The 18,870-nt window shown below is 44.4% G+C and overlaps 1 protein-coding gene across 2 annotated transcripts in view; it reads left to right on the top strand.

Annotated features, from left to right (window-relative positions):
- Cnst (consortin, connexin sorting protein) overlaps positions 1 to 18,870 on the top strand; it is an 84,047-nt gene that overhangs the window by 29,453 nt on the left and 35,724 nt on the right. For both annotated transcript variants that reach the window (XM_021197736.2, XM_029539037.1), the window contains exons 2-3: positions 4,277 to 4,707; positions 17,803 to 17,984. In XM_021197736.2, the coding sequence (XP_021053395.1) occupies positions 4,329 to 4,707; positions 17,803 to 17,984 (561 nt within the window). In that variant the 5' untranslated portion in view covers positions 4,277 to 4,328. The remainder of the gene's footprint in view (positions 1 to 4,276; positions 4,708 to 17,802; positions 17,985 to 18,870) is intronic.

Raw genomic sequence — 18,870 nt, forward strand, 5'->3', positions numbered from 1 at the left:
TCATTCAGTGATATAGCGTTCAGGGAGGAGAAAAGCATTTGAACTTGGTCACTGGAGGTATGTCTCTGTTTTAGAATGGGTGGAGGGCAGACACCAAGTTAAATGGTTTTTTAGTTCCTTTGTCCACAGAACACAATGGTTGAATCTGGAATTTCTAAGCTGGCTGATAGGAGTCTGCTTCTTCAGCAGTGTAACAGGACTGGAAGTAACTATCTGCTGGGTGATTATGAAAAGTCAGGCTGTTGCATGAATACTTCTATTTTTTGTTTAGATTTATTAATTTATTTTATTTATATGAGTACACTGTAGCTATCTTCAGACACTCCAGAAGAGGGCATCAGATCTCATTACAGATGGTTGTGAGTCACTCTGTGGTTGCTGGGAATTGAACTCAGGACCTCTGGAAGAACAGTCAGTGCTCTTAACCGCTGAGCCGTCTCTCCAGCCCCACATGCATACTTTTAACTCAGGCCTGGTGTATGACAAGCTTCGGCAGTCTATAAAATTATAGTTACTAAGGAGCTGTTTGGTTTTGAAACAGGGTCTCTTTCGTGTACCTGGACTGTCCCTCAGGTGTCCTGCCTCTGTTTTTCTCATGTTGAGATTACATCATGCCCAGCTCACCCAGGAGTCTTGTGTGTATGTGTTTATGTGATCACATGTGCATGTGGAAGCCAGATCTCAGATGTGTTCCTTAGGAGCTGTGTACCTTTACATACATACGTACATGCATACATACATGCATACATACATGCATACTAGCTGAACAGGCTAGGTTAGCTGGGCAGTGAGCCCGAGTGACCTGGCTGTTCCTGCCTCCTAGCAGTGGGAGTCACAAGCACCCACACACATGGCTTTGTTGGTTGGTTATTGTTTGGAGACAAGGTCTTACTATGCAGTCCTTACTCAGATCTGCCTGCAGTTGCCTCCCAAATGCTGGGGTTAAAGCTGTGTGCCACTATACCCGGCAGCATGCCTGGCTTTTAAAATGTAGGTTCTTGGAATCAAACCGTGTCATCATGATTGAAAGATCAACATTTTACCCACCGAGCTATCTTCCCAGCCCTTACCAGGTAGTTCCAACCACTCATTTCTAGATATCTTAGTCACCTGAAAAAGGACACTCAGAAGAGACATGCAAGTACTAAAGGGACTGACTGAGAATTCGCCATAGTAAATTGGTATCTCAGTATTCTGTAATGAGGCTGGTTAGCATTATTTATCATCCAGAGCCTGGTCAGTACTAGAATGTTTGGACAAGCTGTTTTTGAATATACAATAAGGTTGAGGGTCCCTCTCTCCTAAGTGCTTTACCTGTCCTGTTACCTGAGCATCACAAATGACCTTTTGCCAGGTGTGGAAGCATACCAGAAGGTTGGGCTTTAGAATCATGAGTTCAAGGCCAGCCGGGGCTATGTAGCAGATCTGAAGTCTTCCCAGGCAACTTGGCAATATCCTGTCTTAAAAGAAAATTCAAGAAAGTTAGGAGCCCAGTGATGAATAAAAGCCCTTGCTGCCATCTGGTGACCCAAGCACAACACCCAGAACCCACGTGGTAGGAGGAGAGGGCCAGCTCCTACAGGTTGTTCTCTAACCATCACAGATGTGTTTGGGCACCTGGGGAAGTCCTGGGTTAATCCCTGGCATCACCACAACAAAACAAAAGCTCAGTCTCTGGAGACAGATACTCAACCCTCAGATACATGAAGTGGATGCCACAGTATGGGGAGTGAAGGAGATTCACCAAGTGATGGCTGCCGGGCTCCCTCAGCTGCTTCTGTTTTTTTCTGTCCAAGGTTCCCTGAGTGACTGGCCCCTGGGTCTCTACGGTTGGAAGATAAAATACTGTACTTAAAGTGTACACAGGCTGCAGTACCTCCTCTAAATTAGATGGTCTAAATTAGAAAGCAGCTGAGGTGATTTAAAGTAGAAATACAAGCTGGGTGGTGGTGGCACACTCCTCTAATCCCAGCAATCAGAGGCAGAGGCAGGCAGATCTTTGTGAGTTGGAGGCCAAGCTTGATCTACAGAGTGAGTTCTAGGACAGTCAGGGCTATCTAGAGAGACCCTATCTCAAGACAACAAACCAAAACGAAAAGCAGAAATAGAGTCAGTAGAGATACTGTGCACGTTTTAAGGAAAATGATACCAGCCAGATTTAGACATTTTTATGTTTTTCTAAAAATGACCTTATATATGAAATAATATGTCAGCTGCAAAATAGGTCACAAGTATATAATGCATTTTATAGGATTAATATTGTAGACTTTTTACATATGTAAGTGATGTGTATGTGTGTGTGTGTGTGTGTGTGTGTGTGATATTTGTGTATGTATCTATTTTCTGAGATAGGTTTCATGTATTGCCGTCTGGCTTCTGACTTGCTACATAGGTGTGAAGGACATTACATTCCTGATTTGCCTCCCTCTGCCTCCCATGTACCTGGATGACAGGCATGTGCTACCATGTCCAGTCTCTATGGCACTAGGGGTCGGACCCACAGCTCCTTGCACTCTAGACAAGCGCTGTCAACTCAGCTACAGACCCAGCCCTTGTTTGTGGACTTTAAAGAGGAGTGTACTTTATTTACATGCCCTTTGTTATCTTTCTAAGATTTTATTTTTATTATTTTCATTTTATGCGTGGACTGCCTGTGTGGATGTATACCTCATGTATGCCTGATGCCTGCAGAGGTCAGGAGAGAGCGTGGGATCTCCTAGAATTGGAGATAAAGATATTTGTGAGCCACCATATGGGTATCAGGAATTGAACCTGGGTCCTCTGCAAGAGCAGAGAGTGCTCTTAACCTCAGAGCTATCTCTCTAGTCCCTATTTAGATATTTTTAAAAGAAAAATTTCAACTTATCCATTTGTAGATTTTTTTTAAAAAAGTACCATCACTTAGGTGATTTTTAAATTTTTATTTATTTTTATTTGTATTTATTTTATTTATGGTATTTTTAGGTGATTACAGGAATTTGTTTTTTCCAGAATTACTGGAATAGTTGACTCAGACCCAGGCACGCGTCAATAATCTGGCTGGCATACTTTTTCTTACAATGGACCTTTGAATGATAAGATTTTTAAATGGCTGATAAAGGGATCTTGATTGTTTACAGATCTGTCTGGCTTTGTGTTTTGACCACTGTTCTCTTGCTATCCATGCTGACCTCAGACCCCTAGGTTCAAACCATTCTCCTGCCTCAATCACCCAAGTACATGGGACCTGTAGACACTTTTGTAGGTATTTACATAGCCTAGACTTAGTCATTACCACCCTCCCTTTTTAAAGATTTATTTATTTTATGTATATGAATACACTGTAGCTGTCTTCAGACACACCAGTAGAGGGCATCAGATCCCATTATAGATGGCTGTGAGCCACCATGTGGTTGCTGAGAATTGAATTCAGAACCACAGGAAGAACAATCAGTGCTCTTAACCATTGAGCCATCTCTCCATCATAAATTAGGATTTGTTTTTAATGTACATTGGTGTTTTGCCTGCATGTATGTCTGTTTGAGGGTGTCAAGTCCCCAGGAACTGTCAGGTGAGTTACACACAGTTGTGAGCTGCTATGTGGGTGCTGGGAATTGAACCCCGGACCTCTGGAAGAGCAGCTATGGCTCTTAACCACCAAGCTGTCTCTCGAGCCACCCTTTCTTTTTAAAATGCTTTTGCTGGCAGTCGTGAGGTTCGCCTCTTCCACCCTCAGTGCTTATCTTTAGAAGATGAAGGTGTAGTGAAACCACAGACTAAAATTTGCTGTTTGACTTTCCCCTGCACACCTTTCTAGAAAATAAACACATAAACAGTGTGGCCTCCGGCGCTTTCATTTGTGAGTGTTGCTTCTCTTTCGTCCGAGGAATACCTCCACAGCTAGCTCTTACTTTTCTGGCAAGTGCTGGGATACCGTGAGTGATTGATTTTAGCAGATAGCCTGCATAGCCAAGAATTTCTTTCCTTAAGTCAGCAGCCCCAGTCTGATACCCACGCAGAACCACCCGGAGCACCTAGTGCTCCTAGGAAGGCAGTGTGTGCAGGCAGCCTTTCCACTCGGGCTTAGTGGAATGTCCTGCACGGGACAGTGGCTGTGAAGCCATCATGCTAATGTAGAACTGGGTGAGATTTGGGTGAGGTGGCAGGTGAAGAAGAGGGAGGAATGGAGTTCATTCCTTTCCTAACTCCAGTGAAATGGAAAGTGGCAAACTGTTAGACACGGATCCCCAGAGGTTAGGAAATGAAGTGGCCTTAACTAAGTCCTTTGTCTTTGCAGGCATGGAAGGTCTTTGATGAGACGTTAAAACAGTTCCACAAAAGATGCGCTAATGGATGACAGCGACCCTCCTACATACAGTCTGCAGATAGAGCCACAAGATGGATGTCATCTGGGAGACAGCGTGGAAAGGAGAGTGACATGCTTGCCTTCTGTCTCAGACGAAAATGAAAATCAGCTTGCCGGAGACAGGCCTGCGGGTCTGACCACCAGTGAAGGCGCCATGGGGAGAGCCACAGTGTCTGAACAGGACAGTCTCAACAATAACGAAAACTTCCCGTCCAGCTGTGAGGCAGCCCCCACGGAGACCGCAGAAAACACTCCAAGCGAAGGTCCCAAAGATGACCTGTCTTCCTTGGGACAGGACAAAAAGCTACCTGCAAAAAGAAGTCCAAGGGCCAAAAAAGGCACTCCTAAGAGCGCACCTCCAGGTGAGGCCTTCAGATTATCTTTGCTCTCCTTTAACAAAAATAAACATCTCTTCTAGTGTTTCTCTGCTGCGGCACCTCTAGGTCCCGCTGTGTAATTCTTGCATAGCATTTGTCCCTGCAGTCACCGTCTATAGAGAAATTATAAAGTATTTAGTCTGCTTCCTTTATAGACCACACCATTGTGTCTGACCTTACCTTTTCCTTCTGCATCACGATGGCTTAGCTCTCTGACCTGGGATGGTCTGGGCTAGTACAACTTCCTGTAGGATCTTTCTGCCTCCCTGTGCAGGTGAACTAGTAGCCTACATGCACCAGTGTTGAGTACAGCATCAGTTTCAATATCTGCATATCTTTGGTTACAAAGTAATTCAAACTTTTCTTCAGAATATAGTTTGCAAAGTAAAATATAGCTCTGTGTCTGAGTCAGCAGGCAGTCGTGGGGAAAGGCCGCCAGTGGTGGGGTTGGTTGGTTTGTTTGTTTGTTTGACTGCGTTGTTGTTTTATCAGAGGCATGCTGGCCTCGACAGTTCTGGCACGTTATTGGCTGGAAGTCCTTCCTGGACTGTACTTCACCCGGGCCAGCAGTGCTTGCAGGAGGCCTAGTGAATTAACTGAATGAGTCCTCCTCCCATCCGTTCTTCCACTCGCTCATACTTTGATAAGAAATGTTGTTACTCTATATCCTGGTTTGCATTTGTAGCTTTAAAATTTAGAGCCAACTATAAAACTACAGGACTGGGACCTGGCTCAGTAGATGCAGTAAGTCCTTGCTGCACAAACACTAGAACCAGAGTTCAGACCCCTGCACCCACACAGTATCAGGTTGGTCTGGAGGTCTGCACGTACCCCAGTACTATTAGGTAAAGAAAGGTGCAAGCTGGCTATGTGGAGCAGCTGAATTAGCAAGCTCCAGGTTTGGTAGGAGACCTTGCCTCAGTAAATAAAATGGAGAATAATTAAGGAAAACACCCAGCCTTAACCATTGACCGACTAACCTCTGCGTGCACATACCTGCACATATATACCTGTACACACGTGTCTACAAACATGCAAGCACTCATGTAATCTGCCAATCATTCCTTATTTAATGAGGTAACTCATAATTTGGCTCCAGTAAAGATAATTCATAACTCGGCTGTTCATGTTCCTTTGTCTTTTCCGTGTTTACTTAAAATATTTCATCCCTGGTAAGGGATATGAATATATTTTTCATAAAAGAGCTGATATGGTAAACATGATATACACAGTGCTGTGTGGAATAGATTTATTTTATAAACTGTCCTTCGAGGCACTTTGTCTGTCTCCACAGTCTGATAGTGCTGTCTTTTTTTTTTTTTTTTTTTTTAAGATTTATTTATTTATTATATGTAAGTACACTGTNGCTGTCTTCAGACACTCCAGAAGAGGGCGTCAGATCTTGTTACGGATGGTTNTGAGCCACCATNTGGTTGCTGGGATTTGAACTCAGGACCTTTGGAAGAACAGTCGGGTGTTCTTACCCACTGAGCCATCTCACCAGCCCTGATAGTGCTGTCTTAAGGACTGAAACCTATCTGGGAGTGGTGGCTCACACCTGTAATCCCAGCATTTGGGAGCTGGAATCACTGCCAAGCGGGGCTACACAGTGAGCTCCAGGTCATCTGAGTACAGAGCTAGCCATCTCAAAACACAGGAACCCCCAGTGAGCCCCATACCTGTTAGCAGTCGGTTTCTCAGAGCTGTCCCTCTTGTAGGCAGTTACTAATTAATTTTTTCGCTCTATAGATTTGTCCTCTCTGGACACTGTTGTCAGTGGAATCATATAGATGGGGGTTTTGGCTGGGTTATTTCATGTAACACATTTTCCTGGTTCACTCCAACTGTAATCTATTTACAGTCTTTTTCTTTCTATGGCCAAGAAATGCTCCCTTGCATGGAGGTAGCACATTTGCCAGGTACTTGTGTGTACACTGTTGAACACGTTGGTTATTCTGTCTTTCGGCTCCTGTGAGAGACACCCTTATGAACATACGTTCATTTCTCTCATTTATCAATGGGGGATGGTCTTTCATGGTAGGTAACATGATGTTTAACTGGAGAACTGTTTTCCAACGCTGCTCCACCAGTTTATATCCCTGCTAAAATATGGACGAGATACAGTTTCTTTGTCCCTTTGCCAACATTTGTCAATGTCTGGTTTCTTTATAATAGCAAGTTGTTAAAATGGAGATATAATTAACAAGCCACCAAGTTTGCCTTTTAAAGTCTATGGCACAGTGGTTTTATTACAGTCACAGACCTGTGCAGCATTGGGTCCTCTGTAAAAACAAAACAAAAACCAAAAAAAACAAAAAACTGCGAGCCCATTAGCAGTCACTCCCCAGTTCTCCTGCCCTCAGCCCCTGGCAATCAATGGCTCATAAATTTTGTATGACTTAACAGACAAGTTCAGATTAAGTGTCTATAAAGATTACCATAACAACATTTGGTGTTTTCTCCGTGCTAGTCACCATGGCATCTAAGCAGTGACAAAACAGTGCAGGAGATAACCAGAACCAGAGGTAGAGAGCAGGACTCTTCTAAACTGTCCCCACCCCCACGCTCAGCACCCTGTCTGCTTTTACTTCCACCGGTTTAAGGTATCAGGCTGGTCTAAGACCTGGAGGGTTGGGAACTGGAGGAAGACAAAACCTGGAAATGGATATTCAGCCTGGAGTGGGCAGTTAGCAAGGAGAGCTCTGGGTTTGAAGCTATGCTCTGCCTGCTGCTGCTACCTTTATGATCTGAGATCAGGAACTCAGTTCCTTCCGTGTCTCTGCTTATCACAAGGAAGCTGAGACGGCATATCCTGAGCATTGTCCTGAGGACAACATTCCTGTGCATAAAGTAGCCAAAAAACAAGTGTTTATGAGTTTGTGTGCTCACTGTGCCAAAGTGTTCTTCTGGGTGACAGGTCTTAGAGAATTCAGAACTAACAAAGTAATCTGAGTGTATCTTAGCTCTTTTGTCTGTACTTCTCTTAAGTCCTGTGTGTGTGTGCCTGTGTGTATGTGTACATATATAATACATGTTTTTATTATATATGTTATATATAATGTACTTTTTGTGGTACAGAGAATTGAACCTAGGACCTCCTCCTGTCTTTAGTGTTAGGTCGAAGGGACCCACTGGCATGGCACTGAATGTAAAGTAACAACTGGTGATGCCATAAAACATGAGCTCCCAATTGCATCTTACATGTCTGACTTTGACCATAAGACAGACTTCTCTAACTGTCCTCCAAATTCATGTGGAGTCACATATGGATTCTGGAGATCCAAACTCTGGTCCTCGTGCTTGTGCGACAGTCACTTTATCCATCAGCCTTGTCTCCAGCCCAAGACATATTCATTAAAAAAAAAAATTCCCATGACCCCCTAGTAAAATTCCCCAACTCTAGAGGTTCAAAAACAGCACATAATATCTAACATATAGTTCTATAGGTTAGGAGTCTGCCCTTGCTCTCTGGGCTAAAGTGAGGTTGTCAGTCAACTACGTTCTTTGTAGAGATTTGTAGAGACTCTTTTTTTTTTTTTTTTTAAGATTTATTTATTATATGTAAGTACACCGTAGCTGTCTTCAGACACTCCAGAAGAGGGAGTCAGATCTTGTTAAGTCACCATGTGGTTGCTGGGATTTGAACTCCGAACCTTTGGAAGAGCAGTCGGGTGCTCTTACCCACTGAGCCATCTTACCAGCCCCTGTAGAGACTCTTAAGGGGGTTTCTAGACTCTAGGCAGTTTCTTTGTCTTTCTAGCTTCTAGCCCAGTGTGTGGCTCCCGTCCTCCCTCGTTGCAGCATCGTTGCAAAGACTTGTAGAGTCCTCTCGCATGCTACTTTGACACTGCTGCCTTCTTCTGTATCTAAGGCTCCCATGGTCCCACAAAGCAGTCCAGCAAAACCTCCTTGTTCAAAGATAACTGATGAGCAGCCTTAGATCCATCTGCTGCCTCGGTTCCTGGTTCCTCTTTGACGTAAGGTAATGTCATTCATGTCACTGGGACATAATCATTTTTTGGAGCCTTTATTCTGCCTACCCCAAAATATCTTAACCAAGGCACAATGGCTTTATATAACAGAAAGATTCTGTACTTTATAAGTACTGCCATTACATTAATTTGTAGACCCATATAGGACCTCTTAGTCAGCGGGTATTTATTGAGTGTTATGTACCATCTACCCTTCAACTGCTGGGGAGCCTGCCTTTCTGTTTCTCATGCTCAGGTGAGACAGTGAAGGAGCTAACAGGCAGACTAGCAAAGGAAGCCCTGACAGGGTTAACCATCCTGGCAGCGTCCAGGGAGAGGTGTGGAAGCCTCCAGGAAGAATTGATGTCTCTGCCGAGATAGGACACATGCAGGCCAAGAAAGGAGATAAGGATAAAGATGAAATATGTCAGAGCAGACCCCAGCACAAGGAGAGAGTGTCCTGTGTGTTAGTGAGTCTCTATATTTTCTTTGGCTGAGGACAGCGAAAGGCCTGAGTGGGGGGGAAATAGCAGGTAGTGTGCCAGAGATTTGGGGAATTGATGAAGGCCAGATCACAAATTCGTTGTGTTAGAATAACCAGCTTGGACCTTCCCAACAGGCTTGAACATGACAGTGACTATGGGAGGCACAGCCAGTGCCCAGCAAGCCAGGGTGATGAAGGAGTCAGGAGGGGAAGGGTGAAGGGGCGTCTGCAGTGTCCATATGAGGGATGCTGGGAATCTCCTTGGACAGAGACCTGAGATGTGCCCCTTCTCTAGCCACTGGGTCATGATTTCAGCCATGCTTCTAAAATACAGCATCTGAAGCCGGCCATGGTGGCAGCAGTGGCACGGCACAGCTTTAATCCCAGCTCATGGGACGCAGAGACAGAGAAGCACTGATCTCTGAGAATTTGAGGCCAGCCTGCTCTACAGCATGAGTTCTAGGACAGCCAGGGCTACACAGAGAAACCCTGTCTCAATAATAATAATAATAATAATAATAATAATAATAATAATAATAGACCGATAGAAACCACAAAATGAAGCTTGAAAGCATTAATTATGCTTAATGAAAGGAAAGAAACCACAAATATGGACTGTCCACAGTAGACAACACTCTAGAGAATAAAGCAGTTGAATTCTATACTTCAAGAAATGAGTTGTAGCCGGGCGTGGTGGCGCACGCCTTTAGCCCCAGTGCTCGGGAGGCAGAGGCAGGCGGATTTCTGAGTTCGAGGCCAGCCTGGTCTATAAAATGAGTTCCAGGACAGCCAGAGCTACACAGAGAAACCCTGTCTCGAAAAAAAAAAAAGAAAGAAATGAGTTGTAAGCCATATAAGTTACATCTCAGCAAAACTATTTTTGAAAAGAATATTGAGGTAGTTCTATAGTCCATAGCTCCATGAAACGTAGAGATCCCTGCTAAAGGACAGTTTGTACCACGTTTTATGGGAACCGTATCAAGTGCTGTTACACGTGTTTCTCTTCAATCACCCGGCTTTCTAAATCTTCCTTTCTCATCTGATTCTATTCTTCCAAAGATTATCTATTGTCAGGAGATTTTAGAGAATTACAGATTGAAACGGGAAATTCTCTTAAAGAAATTTTAGTCTCTCCCCCTCTCCACAAAAAGTATTTTTAAGTTTCCAAATTTGAGCATGTGCCTGTGTCTTTGGTGAGAGAATTATTCATTAAATAGCCACATCAGAGCCCTAACCCCAGTGCAGGTCAGAGGACTTTGTGGCTTTGCTTCTCTCCCTCCACTTCTGTGGAGGCTGGGGAGTGAACTGGGGCCCCCAGGCTTCCGAAGCAAGAGCCTTTGCTTACGTCATTTCCTGTTTCTATACTTCCTTGGAAAGTAACTTAATTTTGAGAGTCTTGTTCACCTTTATGTATCCCAGAGAACCATGAAACGTTTTGTATTTGATGGCTGATGAATGTAGTGTTTCTGGGACCGGATGACCTTGATAACCTGGTGGGACTTAGCCATTCTGATATTAACCAGGTCTGGGCCAGAATTGAAAGTTCTATTCATGTCCTATGAAACTTTGGCACTTGAGTTGTTTGTGGACAAAAAGTTTAAGAGTCTATTAATTTAAAGTTTATGAATTTGAATAGCTAATTGCATGCTTGGGCAAACCCCTTGCATATTTTTTCATTTTTAATAAGACCTGCTAGAGTGTAGAACAGCTAATCAAACATCTAAGAGGAAAATTAGAGATTTCCAACATTGGTGCTAATTGGCATGTTCTACATAATTTATAGTCTAATTTCTGGCAATATTTATGTGTACTAAGAGTGCCATGAATACAAAATGATAATAGCCTGAAGCAAGCTCAAGAAAGGGACAGAACTGGAGGGAATCGCAGGGAGCATAGGGGTGACCTGGGTACAACTGCTTGGGGGAGAACGGTGGTAACATGCATGCGGCTGCGGGGTTGCAGAGGGAGCACAGTGGTGGCCTGGGTACAGCTGCTGGGGGGAGCACGGTGGTGGTGTGGATGCAGCTGCGGGGGACAGAGGGAGCATGATGGTGGCATGGGTACAGCTGCTGGGGGTCAGCTGCTTGGAAACCTTCAGGGTTAAGAATGGAGAAACTGGCTCAAGAGTGCTCTCAGTGACAAGCATTTGTCAAATCCCCTTCAAGCTTTCATAAAGTTCATTTGTGAAATGCTTTTTCAAATCCACAGTGTAGCCGCAAACACTGAACACTGAGTTTAGGAAGCCCTGTATTTGAAAGGAAAAAAAATAAATAAGATCTTTAAGTTCAAGACAAGTCTAGCTGAAGGCAGCAGTACTTGATACTAAGGTAGATCCCTGCTGCTGCTCACTGCGATTTATTGAAGTTTTACTTAGGGCCATCCTCTCTAAGTGCACAGCAAGCAGACAAGCTATAAAAAGGCTGCAACTTCTGCTCAAGGAGAGTGCCCTTGGTGACATTTACCAGGAAGCAAGGAGAGGATTCTCTTAGAGGTGTGGCATTGTCATCCAGAGTCTGCCTTGACTGCAGTTTATAAGCAGAGAATTTAGCAGGTGAGAGGCGTGTCCTTCAGAACAGCCCAGGTGTTAACAGTCATTTTTAAATTGCCACCTAAAGCTGACAGGTGGTTCATACCTGTAATCCTAGCACTTAGGAGGAGGCAGGAGATCATCCACGAGTTCAGGCTAGCCTGAGTTATGTAGTGAGTCCCAGACCAGCTGTGGCTGTGTGATGAGAAGATCCCATCTCAAAAACAGTAACAAAAGGCTACCTAAAATAAAGCCTGCTGACAGACAGATCCAGGACACCTATGTGTGACACCTTCTTTGTTTCTACCATTAATTAGTTTATTACCACATGTTAACAGCAGAGCATGACCCCAGCTTAACTTGGGCATCACAGCCCTGCTTCAGCCCTGCCCCCTCTGAAGGCAGAGGCTGTCGCCTAAGGGCATGGGAGGAGACCTAGCCACACAGAGCAAGTGATAATTATGCCATAATTACATAATACATCCCTTTGACCCCAGGTCAGGCCGGAAGGACTTCGGTCTCAGATTTATCTTATCCCATAATACTGGTCCTGGTGCAGAGAATTTTCTGTGTGTTTAGACAGTGACAATATTAGAAGTTAGGATGAAGATGCGTGGGAGAAAGTCTAGGGTGGGGACCGTATGTCTCAAGGTTATGTTCACACCTGGTCATCCACAGGATTATGGCTGAGATGGACACAGCATTCTGGGGTGCAGCAGTTTGAAGAAAAGCTATGCAGCGGCTCAGAGAATCATAACAAAATCACAGAGCTGAACGTACTTTCTCTTTTACTGTTTTTATTACTGTAAAACATCAATTTGCCCTTAGCCACTCATTGCCCAAAATGGTTCTGTTCATTCAGTGGCCATAATTAGATGCACAGTCGTCAATTGTGTCTATTTCCAAAACTCAAGCCACACCAAACAGGATGTCCTTGTGAGTTAAACAGCAATTTCATTTTTCAGTCTGTCTCTCTCCTAGTCTCCCTGTGCTTTGCTTTCATGTTTCCTATTGGTTTTTTGTTCTTTGCTTCCTTTGGTCTCAGAGTGTTTTTTGAGACTGATAACCTACATTCTTTAGTAGACCTGGTGTTTTCGTCTTCCTCAGGAATGTTTCCATCCTTCGATTTCTTTCCTTATTCAGGCCATTCTAAACTGTCTTTGTCACTTTGAGACTTTTGTTATTGGATGCTGGACACGGTGAACCCTATGGTGGCAGTGACTCGGGAAGCAGAGAGGTGGCACTTCTTCACTGGGTTAACTTGGGCTCCTTCTCTGGGCTCTCTAACAGGCTGATTGTGGTTCTGCCTCGTCTTTTCCTTCCTGCTCACTGCAGAGCCTCTCAGATCAGGGATGTGAAAGCTCTGGGCTTCCTCTAAGCATTTATCCTTCCCAACAACCGGGACTGGCTTTGTAGTTTGCCGATCACATGGGCACTCTCAAATGCCCTGCTTTCTTGAAGGTGGCATTGTTCCTGGCTTTTGCTCTCCGGCTTCAGTTATCGTTCTGTGGCCCAACTAGCTGTCCGTTGGCTTTCTGCTCACCTGACAATGATTACAGCAGAGTCTGCCACTCCTGCTCTGGAGGGGTTCCCACTCAGATGACACAGAGGCAAACACCTGTGTCTGTCCTTCAGGTAACAGAAACAAGTCAGATAAAGGGGCATGGGAGAGTGGGCTGCCTCTCCTGCCGTTTTGCTTTGAAAACCTAATTAGGGCTCCATTACTACTGTGCTTACCCGGTCACTGCTGGCTTCTAGACCCTTTGGGTCTCATTTGTATGGGATAATGTCTCACATTCATGGTTTCTGCCTCTAAATGATCCAGTCACACTATTCCTCTGCTTGGAAGCCAGCAGTCACATCTCAGCTGAGCTGGCAGATGGCAGATACTAGAGGGGCATGCATGCCAGGGTGCAGTCCTGGCATTTCGAGACAAAAGCTGTTAGAAGCTATCCCTGGGCTCTAAAGTGCTTCCTGACAACCCTCAGGCTCTCAGCCAACTCGATCAGTCAGGTGCCAGAGGCACAGGACTGGATAAATGTATCTCAGTCAAGATAAACTACCTGTTCTTTGTCCCAAAGCCGTTACAAATTTTTAAATCAAATAAAATTGTTTCTCAGTCTTTTGCTAAAATCAAGTATAAAAGCTAAATAAAACCTTAACAGACAAATGTTGAATGGTGTTCTCTTTTTTAGAGCTTAATAAAGTTGACAGGTGTTAAGTTAAATTAGGGCTTCTGAATTTGCCTGTCATCTGCAAAATGTATAAATAGCATCCCCACCTTGTTTGGTGGGTACTTTAATTGTAACTCACGTGGTTTTGCAAAGGAAGGTAACTAGAGTTTCTTGTCTCTCTTTAACCATCTGGATTCATCTACAGTAGCGCAGAGCTATATTGAATGAGATGTTATAGTTAAGGAGAAATGGCATGAAGCAGTTCATGTTTTGATTTTCTTGCTTAACTATAAATGTGTTTTTACTAGAGAACTTTTTATGTACCACAAAGAATTTTAGTGATAATTCATGACATAAATTAACCTTCTTAAAGCGAGAAACAATTATAAAACTTATAGGGCATTGTTGCCAAATGTAACAATATCAAAATTACCTTGAAATACACACTGACAACCACCAGGCTTCCATATTATATTATGAATGTTCAAGTAGCTATCATAAAGTCATTTACTACAACAGAAAGGTGTAGGTCACATCATGTTAGCCTGTAAGTCTATGGTTATACCTGTATTTCTCTTCTTAATTGTTGCCCTACTTTAAAAAAAAAAAAAAAAAAAAAAAAAAAGCCCATTCTGTGCTGAGAAGAAACGAGATATGAAGCCATGGGAAGATGTGAAGGAAATTTGAGTGTCTGACTAAGAAAAAGAAGCCAACCTGGAAGGCAATGCATGTTACTGTATTGGGGACACGAGCCCGCTGGTGCTCACACTAACAGTGTTGGTGAACATTGAACTAAGTCTGTAACCGCTGGTGCTCACACTGTGATGGTGAACAGTGCTCACACTAACAGTGTTGGTGAACATGGAATTAAGTCTATAACTATCATACATGCTTCTTTTTAAGTGTTTTCACTTGTTAGTCTTTTGTTTTCATTTTTGTTTTGGTTTTTTGTTTTTGTTTTTGTTTTGTTTTGGGTTTCTCTGTGTAGCCCTGGCTGTCCCAGAACTCAGTCTGCAAGCTAGGCTGGCCTGGAATTCACAGATTCACCTTCCTCTGCCTCTCTAATGCTGGGATTAAAGGCATGATCCACCATGCCAAGCTATTTTCTATTCTTATATTTTGCTTTTGGCGTGGGGGTCTTTTACTTAGTCCAAGATGGCTTTAAATTTTCTACAAAGGATGACCTAGAACTGCTTCTCCTGCCTCTGTTTTAAAGTGCTGAGGCACAGGAGAGTGCCACTGTGTCCAGCCTAGTTCTTATTCAGTACAACATCGGATGTAAGCCTTATTAGTGTTTGCCTCCGAATGTTTTTCTTAAAAGGGGGGAGTGCATGTTTATCTGTCTCAATGATCTCCTTCACCTGGCAGTGAGGTCAGGAGCACACCTTGGTTTTTCCCTGTCTCCACTGCTTTATATACAGCTAGTGATCTTAGAAGGTAGATGCCCAGAGCAGCCAAAACAAAGCTAGGAATCAGAGTTTAAGTAACTTGGCAAAAGTACAGGAGATAAGTGTTGGAAGCAGGCCTGGCTTCTGGATTGTCCTTTCTCTGGTTCTGGGCAAGAAAAGTTCTCTCCTCTTCTTTCTCTTCCTCTTCTTCCTCCTCCTCCTTCCTCCCCTTCTTCCTCTTCTTTTTCTTCTTCCTCCTCTTCTTTTTCTCTCTCTCTCTTTTTTTTTTCTGTGCAAAGAATGTGGTCCCAGGCCTCATACCATTAAGCAACTCCCACTGCCTCATATTCCTTTCTTTTAAAACAGTGTTGTTAATTTTGTGTATTTGTGGAGGTCTGACCTCTGTTGTCAGGTGTCATCAATTGTGTGTCCACCTAATTATTTTACATTTGATTGATTGAGACTGAGTTTCTGTCCTGACTTGTTTTATGCCAACTTGACCCAAGCTAGAGTCATCAGAGAGGCGGTAGGCAAGACTGTGGGGCGTTCTCTATTAGTGATTGATGTGAGAGGGCCCAGGTTATTGTGGGTGGTGCCATCCCTGGGCTGGTGGTTCTATAAGAAAGCAGGCTGAGCAAGGCATGAGGAGCAACCCAGTCAGTAGCACCCCTCCATGGCCCCACATCAACTCCTGCTTCCAGGTTCCTGCCCTGTTTAGTTCCTGTCCTGTTTAGTTCCTGTCCTGACTTCCTTCCACAATGAACAGTGATGTGGAAGTATAAGCCAAATAAACTCTTTCCTTTCCAAGTTGCTTTTGATCATGGAGTTTTATCATAGCGCTAGCAACCCTAATGAGGACAGTTTCTCACTGAACCCAGAGCTCAGTGGTTGCCTGTAGTGGGTAGCCAGCAAGCCTTAGGGGGTTTCCCATATGTAGCTCTCCAGTGCTGCTGTTGTTTGTGACAGATTATCTTGTAGCCCACTCTGGCTTCAAATTTGATGGGTAGTTAAAGATGGCATAGAACCTCAGATCATCCTGCTTCCGCTTGGCAACTGCTGGGGTTACAAATGTGTACCACCAGGCCAGCACTTTGTGTATTACTTAATCATCAAAATCTCTGGGAGGATCTTGACTGTTTTAGTTGATCAGATCTAGGGAAGATTTGAGAACTCATCTCCATTTATGGTGAGTAACATTCTATTCTAAGGTCACTCTGAAAGATAATGCTATAACTGGGCCCTGGCTCCTCCTTGTTCAAAGCTCTTTGACTTATGGACTCTGTCTCAGTAGAGAATGTTGTCCCAAGACATAAGATATAGGTGTGAGTGATACATCTCTGCAGTTCATGATGTGTGTGTGTGTGTGTGTGTGTGTGTGTGCGCGCGCGCACACATGTGTGTGTGCGTTAGGGTAGAAAATAAATAGGAGATGTGTGGAGTATTACCCTAGGGATACAAAGAGTGACCTAGTCCCCCAGAGCATTGGGACGATGTGGTAGACAGAGGAAGGTAGGGTTTGGGGCACATTGTCAGAGGAAGGGAAGGGCTGCTTGTCTTCTATTACTAGGAAAGACCTTTTCTGAGACAGACCAGCCGAACGATGTTAGTGACAGATGGATAGCTCACATGATTTGAACATGAGCTTTGGGATCAATCCTGAGGTTCTGGTGAAGGATGGGGTTAAACTTTGCTAACGGTTCAAGTGGGAAGTGCGGGTGCATCTAACAGGCGGTGGTGGGACTCAGCTCTCCGCAGTGACAGCTCAGAAGTTTGCAGCGCTTTCTCTCCAGGGAAGTCACCTCACTGGGGTTAGCGTTGCTACCTGAGTCCCCACGGTCTCCTGGGACCTACAAGTGGCTCTAACATTGAGGAGGTTCATTTTGTTTAGCTGTCTCCCAGGGTGACACATTTACCTTCCTGGTCAGGGCTCTCTCATTTGAGGCAGGCCAGAACCCCAGAGCATTGTGTACCTTTCTTTTGGAAGAATCACATTTTCGATCAGGCAGTAAGTTGCATATATTTCTTTATCTTTTTATGATATGCCACAAGTGTGCCTCTGTGTGTGTGTGCCTCTGTGTCTTCATATTGAAGCCAGAGGACAACAGTAAATGTCAGTCCCCAAGCAGTGACCACTTTTATATTTCCTTAGACATAGTGTCTTCCCAGGCTGGACCTCACCAAGGGCTAGGCTGGCTTGGCCAGCAAGCTGCAGGAATCCACCTATCTGTCATTCCGGCAGTGGGATTAACAGAGTGTGCCCAGCTTCTTTTTTTTTTTTTAAACAGGACTTCTGGGTATTAATCTGGGTTTTCATGCTTGTGAAGTGAACCCTCCTTACCAGTCGTCAGTGAGAGTTCTGCAGAAATGGTCACATCAGTGTTCCTAGCAACCGCAAAGCATCAACCACTGAAGGAGGACTTGCATTTTCTGGGTTACTTATACTTGAAAGTTATATCATGAATGCAGGTGCTAGTTTAAAAACATTCCTCCATGACAGGGTCCAGCCTAATGTGGTCGTTTCTTTCACTTTCTATAGGTGATGTCATACCTGTAATGCAGACACTGAATGAAATGTCGCAGGCTGCTGGCGAGGAGGAGGCTGCTGGAGTAAACGCAAATGACCCACCTAAAGCGCCAGCGCTGCAGCCGCTCTTCTCGCTGATCCGAGGCGAGGTGGCACAGATGGACTCCAGGGCACTTCCCCTCTTCCTCCACCAGGTATGACATCCATCACACCCATCCTAAATCTGCTTCTCCACGATTGACTCACTCATCCACCCACTGTTGACAGAAGTGCATGGCTGGTAGAAGATTTGGCATATTCTGGGAGGTAGACACAGCGTGGCCTTACGTGATTTGTAATTTGGTTAAGTAGCCAACCCAACGCCTTTATTCAGTGATTCAGTTAAGTACAAGAAATCAATATGGCAAGAGTTTAGTAAGCTCCAACTGGGTGCCAAGAGGCCTACTAGCCGCTGAAGGAACAAAGACTTCCTAATGCTCCCATGAGAGGGCAGCAGTGAGTATGCAGATCCACACGTGGGACTCTGTACTGCCAGAGTGGCCATGTCTAAGGGTCAGCTGAACAAGACAAGCAGTTAGCTTTGCCCAGTCAGCAACAGAGAAAAGAAGGCAGCTCTTAAGATGGATTGGTCAGAAAGAGTAGGCGCTGGAGCCCTTAAAGCACTTCCTGCTCTCCCACAAGACCTTTGATCAATTCCAAGCATCTACAGGCCAGCTCACAACTGTCTGAAACTCCAGGTCCAGGGCATCCCAGCTCCCTCTTCTGGCCCCTGCAGGCCTCGGACATGCAAGAGTTGCCTACCTGTAAATGCCCATACATAGAACATTTTTTAAATTCTTAGAAGAAAAGTGACCTATCACAGCAGAGTGACTGTGCTGTGAAAGCTATGGCTGGAAAGGGAATGAGGTGAAATGAGAGCAAGAACTCACAGCAGGGAGAAAGCCTTGCATGCTTGGGTGAGGTGTTGCTGTTGTTATTGATATTGTGATGCTGGGATAACTGTAGGATCTCACAGGTGATGCTGGGATAACTGTAGGGTCTCACAGGTGATGCTGGGATAGCTGTAGGGTCTCACAGGTG

This window comes from Mus pahari, chromosome 5, assembly GCF_900095145.1.
Source record: "Mus pahari chromosome 5, PAHARI_EIJ_v1.1, whole genome shotgun sequence".
NCBI lineage: Eukaryota > Metazoa > Chordata > Mammalia > Rodentia > Muridae > Mus > Mus pahari.